Genomic DNA, 11,058 nt, shown 5'->3' with positions numbered 1-11,058 from the left:
CATCACTACTCAGCTCAGTCTATAAGGCTGCACACAACAGTAAGGCTATAGACATTATATTCTATTCAGGCCGGCAGAACCAGCAGCGCATCGGCTCTACAGTGCACGGCACTGCTGATTAACCATTTTATTGCAGCACAGAGTGTCTGCCAGCAACCAATTACTTGCAGAGGCTTCCTACAACTTGTTTCGACGGTTCCGATTTCATCAGAAGACAAATTAAAGAGGATGACTAGCCAATGTGAAAATCAAAAGAAAGCATAGAATAATGTACTGAAGGAGACTGTTGTGCCATCACATTTTGTTGTGGTTTGAGAGCAAATATCTGGTCGCCGCTGTGCAAAACTCCACAATACAGTTAGGTCCTTACATGGGTAAGAGTGGTTTTATCAGGCTGGATGTGCCAACAGGAAGAGGAAGGAGACAGGAAGAAGCTAAAAATCAAGGGGTCAAACTGCGGTTAACGAAAGTAAACAGTGTAATTTTGAGGCTGTGACTCACCACTTCCCTTCAACTGTTGAGATTCATGGACAGTTTTCTTCACATTTGAACCTTTTAACATGATTAAAAGTGAGAGATGTGTAGTATAGTGTAAACTGAAATCTGAAGTAAACACTGTGTACGTGTTTACACATTGAGCTTATTAAAGACGGGGACTGTCTCATGTTATGGTGAGAAGTGAAACTCAGGCTGTCTTGGCTCTGTGCTTGTGTTTCTTGTGCAGGTATTGTGTTTCTGGATGAGGTTGATAAGATTGGCAGCGTGCCTGGAATCCATCAGCTCAGAGATGTAGGAGGAGAAGGAGTCCAGCAGGTCAGTGTTTAGCCCAAGTTGAACCAAATAAAACTTTAATGCAGTTTGTTTTATACACAGTAATCTCAGAATAAAATTAAGAGAAAGTAGCAGCTGCTTTTTTCTTTCCTTGTGCTGTGTTAGTTGACTTAAACTTGTGTTGGTGACATTTTTTGCCTCTCCTCTCTGTAAGGGTTTGCTCAAACTCTTGGAGGGCACAATCGTCAATGTTCCTGAGAAAAACTCCAGGAAGCTCAGAGGAGAGACGGTGCAGGTAGACACAACAAATATTCTGTTTGTTGCATCTGGTGCTTTCAACGGACTTGACAGAATCATCAGCAGAAGGAAAAATGAAAAGGTAAATTTAACACGGCTCATATGTACTGTCAGCAGACACTCCACCAACATTCTTGTTGGTCATCATTCCCGCCTCTAACTTGATCCTCATGTGTCATGACTCCTCAGTATCTGGGTTTTGGCACTCCCTCCAACCTGGGGAAAGGCCGCCGTGCAGCGGCCGCCGCAGACTTGGCCAACACCAGCGGTGAGACGGACACAGTGGCAGAGATTGAGGAGAAGGACAGGCTGCTGAAGCACGTCGAGGCCAGGGACCTGATTGAGTTTGGAATGATCCCAGAGTTTGTAGGTCGTCTTCCTGTGGTTGTTCCTCTGCACAGCCTGGATGAAGAGACGCTAGTCCGGATTTTGACTGAGCCACGAAATGCTGTGGTGCCCCAGTACCAGGCTCTGTTCAGCATGGACAAAGTAAGGGCTCTGATGTGGTGGCTACTACAGCTCAGTGTTAAGCTGTGTTCAGACAGGCAGCAGCACAGTGTTAAACTAACACAGCTCGTTCATTCATTTAACTGAGACCACTGTGTTAGCTCAGTGGAGGTCTCAACGAGGGGGCTCCAGCTCAGTTGTTGCCACAATACAATGCAGCGTCATCTAGTCAAATACCAGGTGCACATTCCTGGTCAGTTATTTTGAAATGTGAACGCAGTATTATTCATATTTTCCTTGCGACTGTTTCAACAAAAGAGATGTGATAAATTTCCATAGTTGTAAAATCCTGTCTCACAGTATCATGAATCACTGCAGTGTTTTGGAGTCACACTCAAAGATCTACTATTCAAACTACCCTCCCTGGATCATAGTTTATTGTCTCATTGGTGGTACCTGAAACAACAAAGCCCCTTTATCTAGTATCAGATCTACATAAGATAGAAAAGAACTTGTTAGAAATGTATCCACAGGTCTCTACTTGATGTTTAAACTAACCTGCCACATCTTTTGTTTCAGTGTGAACTCAATGTGACTCCAGATGCCTTGAGGGCCATAGCTAGGATGGCTCTGGAGAGAAAAACTGGAGCTCGTGGGCTTCGATCCATCATGGTATGTGATATTTGCCAAGGTTATCAAACATAAATTCTTTCGTAATATCGATGTAACACAGTAATTTAACATTTCCTTATTTTTAATAGGAAAAGCTCCTTCTAGAGCCCATGTTCGAGGTGCCACACTCTGACATCATGGCTGTCGAGCTGAACAAAGAAGTTGTTCAAGGAAAATCACAACCCAGATATATCAGGTCAGTATCTCTCAGCTCACACAGGACAGGACTCGATGTGTGTTGCAGCAGAGATCAGATTCCTTTAAGGGATAGTTCTGATTTTTGAAGTGGGGTTGTATGAGGGACTAGTCAGTGTATTACCTACTGTAGATGTCAGTCAGCATGCTCCCAGTTTGAAAAAGCAGGCAGGATATCACAACAGAAGCAAAGCCAAAAGTATTTTAGCCACATAAAAAAATGTAGTATCAATTTAAGTGAAAGCTATATTGAGAATATTTCCTCAGCTTGGGCTTGCTGTCGGACAGTCCTTTCTGCCAGGGAGCTGAAGCTCTTTTATCCATCTAAGCCACCAGACTCTTTTGAGTAATACAGTAAATTAACCTTGCAGAACTCAGTTGCTGCAGGTCTACCACTGCCTCGATCGGCTAGTGTGTTTGTGTTAGTGTGTGACTCGGGTGTTGAAAAGGATTAGTTAGGATTCACCAAACTAAGGGAGCCTGGTGGCTTTAAAGAGATTAATGTAACAGCTTAAGTTCCCTGTCAGAAAGGGTTGCCTGACGTAGGGGTGTAAATCACTGGTTTCATGGCAGACGTCTCCCAGCAGCCATAAAATATGAATTAATGACAAGATCATTTAACAAAGTTATAAAATTCAGCTCAATAAAAACTGTCAAGGTTCATAGACATGTTGGTTGTTTTTTGCAAGTCACCTACGATAAGCTCAAGCATGTTTATATTGCATGAGTTAGCTCAGCAGCTAGTGGACTTTCCTTCCTGTACTTTTTCTTACTCAGCATTAGTTTAAGTCACTGCATCTCCCGACAGAACAGCTCAGTTGAATTTCAGCCTGCATGCACGCTTTTCAGCTGAACATTGTTGAAACAGAGCAGCTAAAATTGCTGTAGTGAGACGTTAGCAGAATGAGATGCCCGTCTAGACTAGTGTTGTATCTCATAAGGGCATTGTTTACATACGGCATGTTCTCTGTCTGTTGACCCCTTTTTTCTCCAAACTCGAAAATATTTCCACACTGCTGATTTATTCCCGAGTAAATAACGTTATCCTCGTTGTATTTCTCTTGGCTGCTTGCCATCTGCCTGCCGCTGTTTGACGGTGACACAGACTTTGAAAATAAAAGCGTATCGTGAAGATGACGATATGGATTGATGTTTTCACTCTGCATTGATGATTTTGGATCGTTGATCATTAAATCCATATATTGTTACACCCCTAGTCTGAAGGCAAGCAGTTAGAATATTCTAACTGCAGTGAATACTTGAATTGATGTTTTTTAAAATGGCTAAAATGCGTTTTGCTGCTGCCCTCCCTCACAGCAGTACATTGCTTAGCTTTCATGGTGGCACTCCTGCCTGCTTCTCCAAACCGGGAGCAACTCAACTCAAATTTATTATAAAGCACATTTAAGAACAACTCACGTTGACCAAAGTGCTGCACAAAAGGAATAACATGCAAAAAAGGCACACAGCTCACACATTTAGAGACACAACACACACAGGCATGTGTCAGGGAAGACCACATCAGGGGGACTCAAAAGCTAATGAAGGTTTTAAGCCTGGACTTACATGAGTCAATGGTGGGGGCAGATCTGATTGGGAGGGGGGTGCTGTTACACAGTTTAGGGACAGACACAGCAAAGGCACAATCACCCCTGAGGTTAAGTCTGGAGCGTGGGACAGCCATGAGCCCCAGGTCAGCTGACCTGAGGGACCTGGATGAAGAATAGGAAGTTAGAAGGTCTGCGATGTAGGATGGCACCTCAGACAACCCCATGTCAAACAATCCCAACTATCCCTTTAAGCCCAGCTCACAGGCTCCAGTTTTGTTTACTTTGAAACCTGAACTGGAGTTTCCATTTGAATTTCAGAGCTCCAGCCAAGGAGTCTGCAGAAGAGGAATACGACTCGGGCATTGAGGAGGAGAACTGGCCTCGGCAGGCGGACGCTGCTAACAACTGAACCACATGTCACTCATTTCACCCTAAAGACAGTCTCTGAAATCATTAGATCACTGAACCTTTGGATACCAACTCTGGGTTTTACTATAGCCCCTGACAAATGAGCTGTGGACACTGTAGTAGAGGTAAAGAAGGCTGGTGGTTTTCACTGAAGAGAGTTTTCATGACGAACAAGTTGAGAGAGTGAAACAACCTTTGGTCCTGTGCATCAGATGTTAATTCTCTAGCGGTGCACTCGCAGGGTGGACCTTTATAAAATATTTCAATCTCTGGGGATTGTTAACATTTTTATCTATATAAAGATAATGCAATTTTATTCATGAAAGGATTTGTAGCTAGTTTGTTTGTTTTCTCTTTTTGTGGTGATGGTGATGTAACAGCGAGGGAAGCAAATGGAAACTGTGGGATCATACTGTACACTTGAAAAGAAGCTGAACTGAGAAAGTGTAGATGTGATGTTACCATGTCAAGTAATGCCTTATATCATAAGGGCATATTATTCCATGAGCACATCAATATTTTGATGTTTTCTTCTTTACCACCATTGTAATAATGGTGTTCACAGTATAAGTGGGCTCTAACCATTAAGCTACGCTGCTTAGGTAGCATTTGTAAGCAGTTTGTATGAACTAACCTCTAATTTGGAAGTGTAACACACCAGCACACTAAACAGAGCAGGTGATAAACAACAGCGACCTTTTAAAAACAGCCAGAATGGTTATTTCTCAGTGTTCTGCTTCCTCTTGTAGCCCACTCTTTAGGGAATGTATCAGTTTTTACTTACAGACCTCTTTGTCACAGGACTGGATCAGAAGGCTGTCTCTCAAAGCAGGATTAGCAGCTCGGCTAACTAGCTGCTGTTAATTAAGTCTCCTCTTGAGTTTTGTTAAGGAGTAGAACTCTTCCAACACACAGCACATGACTGAAAGATATTTTTAAATCTGACATTCACGCTTCATTTCCCAGTATCAGATCATAATCGGACAGATAATCTCTTTCACACCTGACTGGATGCCGCTCTAAATCCTGCTTTGTTAGACATGCCTCCGAACAGCACAAGTAGTTTTAATTTTCTTTGTGCGTTCCCCAGCGTCAGAAACTCACCTCACCGTTAGTGATGTAATATCCTGTTACTAAGTGGTATCTAAATACACACGTCTGTAACCTCTACCTAAATGCTCTCTGACTGAACTGAACCACGCTGCTGTACTCTTTAAAGATGCTGTTTGTGCTATAAAATAAGATTAAAACTAGATCTGTTCTTCCTTTTTGCTTTTAAGTTTCCTTTTCTTTCGATTAAAAACTGCTTTTCAGAGGTCTGTTACAGAACCTGTAACCCCCCCTCCCCCCACACACGTTTGTGAATCTTAAACTTATTGTGATTGTTTAAAATATATGAATAAAATGTAAATCTCTGTACAGAATTTTAACCTCTTCTTTACCTTTGAACTTGTCTGCAGACCACAATGTACACTTTAAATTAATTTGGTTAGTTGTTTCTCACTCTTTCTCGACACAGCAAATCAGTGAAACAATGCAATACACATCACAACGTTGTTTCAAAGTGGCACACTGTCACCTTTTTTAATCGGCTAATCTCTGGAAAGTATCGTGCTGTTCAGTTTCCCAGTACCTCAGCATTCCCTAATCCCCTTTCAAGCCCAGATGGAAATTACAAAGTCACACTGTCGACAACGTGGCTTTGAATATAGATACAAAATTATAAATAATATAATATATTGAGGAAAAATAATATATCTTACATTGTTAATGTATTAATAGTAAAACATAGAAGTAGAAATTAATTTTTAGTGATTATTAGTGGTTATTAGTGGCTGTTGTTTAATGATTTTAGTATAACTGGTGTATATTTATATGTATATGTTTGAATAATCCATTATTTGTACTGCATTCATGCAGGCAGATTCACAACAGGTGACTTGGGTGTTACTGGTAAACAACTCCAATGATGTCAGAGGCTTAGTGATGAAGAGGCTTATCACGTATGATGATGTCTGTATTAGTGAATTACTCCACACACCTGTCCATGCTTCAGAGGGCTGAGGACCTACGAGAGAACACCTGACAGAGGTAAGTGTCAACAAAACTGCAGTGAAGGTCTGGTTTTGAAAACTTAAAATTGAGGCAGTCTTGTGTTTCTGCCGGTGTAGGTTAATTGTTGGTGAAAATGAACGCTCTGGAGGATGTCCCGTTTCAGACTCCACTGGGTCCACTGGAGGAGGAAGCACAGCTTGTGACAGCTCCACACATCGCTATACCAGACTGCCAGCAGATACTACGAGACACTGAGGTCACACATCCAAGTGAACGTGTGCTTTTTTTATATAAGTTTAAAGGGACAGTTCACGCCTAAATCAAATATCCTCTAACCTGTAGTACTACTCATCAGTCTAGACTGTTTTGATATGAGTTGCAGAGTGTTGGAGATATCAGCTGTAGAGATGTCTGGCTTCTCTCCAGTATAATGGAACTAGATGGTACTCAGCTTGTGGTGCTCAAAGCACCAAAATAATACATTTGAAAAACTCAGCTGCAATGTCTCTTTACTTAAATCATGACCTGGTTACTCAAGATAATCCACAGACCTTGTTGTGAGCAGTTTCATGTAGCAACTATTTCCATTCTACTGAACTACACCCACCAACCGTATCACAGTTTAGAAGGAAACGTGCATCTACTCATGGATGAGAGCCTCGTGCTCATGACAGCATGAGATGTAAACATTAATGGCATCCTCCTCACTGAGCTGTAATGTTATATAACTCAGTTTGTGGGTGTAGTTTGGTAGGAAGGAAATAATTCCTACATGAAACTGCTCACAACAAGGTCTGTGGATTATCTTGAGTAACTGGGTCATGACTTCTGGAAAGAGATATTGCTGTTGAGTTTTTCAAATGTATTTTTTTTTTTTTTTTTGGCGCTTTGAGCACTACAAGCTGAGTGCCATCTAGTTCCACTGTATTTGAGAGAAGGCAGACATCTCTACAGCTGATATCTCCAACACTCATCAGCTCACACCCAAACAATCTAGACTGATAAATAGCGCTATTGGTATGAGGGAAACTATTTATTTTTATTTTTGGGATGAACTGTCCCTTTAATGTCTGTCAGGAAAATAATTTATTTGCAGTAAATCTGTTGACTCAGTGGCTTTTAGATTTTTCTTATGCAACTTCTGTTCTGATTATAATTTATTCTCCTAATTTATCAAAATGTGGTATAAATTTCATTAAAATGTATTTACTATTCCTGTTGGAGTGCAACTATCATGTAACTGCATTAGATTTGTCACAGCCAGTATGTAGATCACCACTGACTTTATATTCAACATCCAAGTTGATGATTTTTAAAATACTGACAGATTTTTGATGCACTTACATTTAATTATTGATATTACCATCATAGGTGTTTTTTTTAAATTAAGATGTCATATTTTATGGCATGTAGCAGAGGGACAAAGCACAAGCGTAAATAATAAAATTATCAGCTTCAGTTTTGGGGTCCTGGTATTGAACATGCTGGTTGGTTGCCATTGGTATTTTTTCCAGAAACACCTACTATGACAAGTCAAAGCCTCCAGTGTTAACAGAGTTGCTAAAAAATAATTTCTTGTTTCTTTTTAATGTAGTATGGATTCAACTTGGAGAAATGGATCTTAACTGGGCAGCAGCCAGTCTGTCAGGCCCCATCCTGCCCCCCTTACTGGCTGATGTTCAGCAGCCCTCAGGAGAGCCGCAGTCGCAGAGACACACAGGCGCAGAGCCCCCGGCCCCGCAGTCACAGCCTGAACTCTGCAGACACTTGCTGGCTACACCCTCGCACTGTCAAGTTCCTCATATTTGACTCTGAGGATGAAGATGGTTACCACGAGGATAATGAAGCCTCCTCCCCTGATGATGCACTTTGCTCTATCAAGAACAGAGAGCGGCCTCGGAGCGCTGCACCCAGAGACCCGCTGTCCAGAGTCAAAGACATGCACCTTGGTCCTTCCCCTCAGCACTGTAAGCCTGTCTCACCTCAGAGCCTCAGAAGGCGCAAAATCTCTTTGCCTTCTTGCCAAGACTGCAGACAACCTCTGCAAGCACTTGAGCAGCACAGGTCACAGCAGGCCAGCCCCCTCCACAACATGCAGAAGAACAGCAAAAAGAAGCAGCGCTCACTCGTTTCTGTGGCCAGGAAGTACTCCCAGAACACACAACCTGCTCCCTCTCCACCCAGACTGCAGAAGCAACGACCCTCCTCTGCAGGGCCCGTTGTCAAAAACGGCAGACAGAAGGTCAATATCTTTTGTGTCAGTCTCTCTGCGGCATAATCACAGCACACTTTGGGGGGGTTCAAGTATTTATAAAGTATCCAATTATCTCCCCCCTCCAATAATTTGTTAATTCCAACTATTCATATGCTCTGAAAATGCACATAAGGTATGTCCATAATCAACATTTATTTCCAGCACAACAGTGAACCTTCATGTATTTTACATGAACGCACCCATTTTGTGTTCAAAGGAGAGAGAATCACAGCTCGTTCAGGTCGTGGCAAGATCGAATACTAGTTCTGTCCAGACTGCAAAGCATAGGTTGCATCATCTGTGACCTCATTTTTGTAATATTTACAAAGCACAAGCTGAACAGTGAAATGACGTGGGGTGAGCGGGATCTACACTCTAGTAATAGGAGTAAACAGTTGACATGAACTTCAAACTATGTCAAACTCTCCATCCAGTCTAGGGAGGACAGAGAATGTCACAATATAGTATGTTACAGAAATGTCCTAAAAATCTCTACATGATGTAAAAAATGTTAGAAAATCATTGTATATTAGCCTGTCAAGATAAGCAGTGAAAAAACTTGTAGTGTAGTATGTTATTAACAAGGTCATAAAAAGTCATAGTATAATATGTCAAAAAATGTTTTTAAAAAGGCATAAAAAAGTATCAATATAGTATGTCAGGAAATAGTTATAATATAGTATGGCAAAAAAAGAAAATCATACTATATTTTGCCATTACACTTAAAAACAATCATAGTAGCCTATAGCATGAAATAAAATTGAGGAAAAAAAATTGTATAATATCTCATAGAAATGTGAACAAACATTATAGTATGTCATTTTAAATTCATAATATAGTATGTCATCAAAATGTGAAAAAAAAGTCATAGTATAATATTTCAACAAAACGTCATAGTATAGTATGTCAAAAAAACTTCATAGATTAGTATGTCATAAAAATGTGAGAAAAAAAAAGTCATGGTATAGTATGTCATAAAAATGTGAAAACACGTCATAGTATAGTATGTCTTAAAAATGTGAAAACACGTCATAGTATAGTATGTCATAAAAATGTGAAAAAACGTCATAGTATAGTATGTCTTAAAAATGTGAAAAAACGTCATAGTATAGTATGTCATAAAAATGTGAAAAAACGTCATAGTATAGTATGTCATAAAAATGCGAAAAAACTTCATAGATTAGTATGTCATAAAAATGCGAAAACACGTCATAGTATAGTATGCCCATAAAAATGTGAAAAAACGTCATAGTATAGAATGTCATAAAAATGCGAAAACACGTCATAGTATATTATGTCATAAAAATGCGAAAAAACTTCATAGATTAGTCTGTCATAAAAACGCGAAACAACGTCATAGCACAGTGTCATAAAAATGTGGAAAAAGAACGTCATAGCATAGTATGTCAAAAAAGTCATAGTATAGTATGTCATAAAAATGCAAAAAGACATCATATCATATTATAGTATATCATAAGATAGCGAAAAAACGTCATAGTATAGTATGTCATAAAAATACGAATAAACATCATAGTATAGTATGTCGTCCAAAATGCGAAAAAACGTCATAGTTTAGTATGTCATAAAAATATGAAAAAAAAGTTATGGTATAGCATGTCGTCCAAAATCATGAAAAAAAGTAATGGTATAGTATGTCGTCCAAAATCATATAAAAATGTCATAGTATAGTATGTCGATCAAAATCATGAAAAAAATCATAGTATAGCATGTCGTGCAAAATAATATAAAAAAGTCATAGTATAGTATGTCGTCCAAAATCATGAAAAAAAAATCATAGTATAGCATGTCGTCCAAAATCATGAAAAAAAGTCATAGTATAGTATGTCGTTCAAAATCATATAAAAACGTCATAGTATAGCATGTTGTCCAAAATCATGAAAAAAAGTAATGGTATAGTATGTCGTCCAAAATCATGAAAAAAAGCCTTGGTATAGTATGTCGTCCAAAATCACGAAAGAAAGTCATAGTGTAGCATGTCGTCCAAAATCATGAAAAAAAGTCATAGTAGTATGTCGTGCAAAATCATATAAAAAAGTCATAGTATAGTATGTTGTCCAAAATCATGAAAAAAAGTCATAGTAGTATGTCGTGCAAAATCATATAAAAAAGTAATAGTATAGCATGTCGTCCAAAATCATATAAAAAAGTCATAGTATAATATGTTGTGCAAAATCATATAAAAAAGTCATAGTATAGCATGTCGTCCAAAATCATATAAAAAAGTCATAGTATAATATGTCGTCCAAAATCATGAAAAAACGTCATAGTATAGTATGTTGTGCAAAATCATATAAAAAAGTAATAGTATAGTATGTCGTCCAAAATCATGAAAAAACTTCATAGTATAGTATGTTGTGCAAAATCATATAAAAAATTAATAGTATAGCA

At 39.3% G+C, this 11,058-nt stretch overlaps 2 protein-coding genes across 4 annotated transcripts in view; both read left to right on the top strand.

Annotated features, from left to right (window-relative positions):
• Positions 1–5,764, top strand: part of clpxb (caseinolytic mitochondrial matrix peptidase chaperone subunit Xb) — a 14,069-nt gene extending 8,305 nt beyond the window's left edge. For all 3 annotated transcript variants that reach the window (XM_050074333.1, XM_050074331.1, XM_050074332.1), the window contains 6 exons: positions 725–813; positions 986–1,150; positions 1,258–1,557; positions 2,095–2,187; positions 2,277–2,383; positions 4,251–5,764. In XM_050074333.1, the coding sequence (XP_049930290.1) occupies positions 725–813; positions 986–1,150; positions 1,258–1,557; positions 2,095–2,187; positions 2,277–2,383; positions 4,251–4,341 (845 nt within the window). In that variant the 3' untranslated portion in view covers positions 4,342–5,764. The remainder of the gene's footprint in view (positions 1–724; positions 814–985; positions 1,151–1,257; positions 1,558–2,094; positions 2,188–2,276; positions 2,384–4,250) is intronic.
• Positions 5,765–6,311: 547 nt separating this feature from the next.
• Positions 6,312–11,058, top strand: part of LOC126408661 (ubiquitin-associated protein 1-like) — a 7,216-nt gene continuing 2,469 nt past the window's right edge. The window contains exons 1-3 of the mRNA XM_050074351.1: positions 6,312–6,431; positions 6,512–6,651; positions 7,990–8,637. Coding sequence (XP_049930308.1) covers positions 6,529–6,651; positions 7,990–8,637 — 771 coding nt within the window. The 5' untranslated portion in view covers positions 6,312–6,431; positions 6,512–6,528. The remainder of the gene's footprint in view (positions 6,432–6,511; positions 6,652–7,989; positions 8,638–11,058) is intronic.

This window comes from Epinephelus moara, chromosome 20 (assembly GCF_006386435.1).
Source record: "Epinephelus moara isolate mb chromosome 20, YSFRI_EMoa_1.0, whole genome shotgun sequence".
NCBI lineage: Eukaryota > Metazoa > Chordata > Actinopteri > Perciformes > Serranidae > Epinephelus > Epinephelus moara.
The sequence above is the reverse complement of the archived record's forward strand: the minus strand, read 5'-3'. Positions and strand labels throughout refer to the sequence as shown.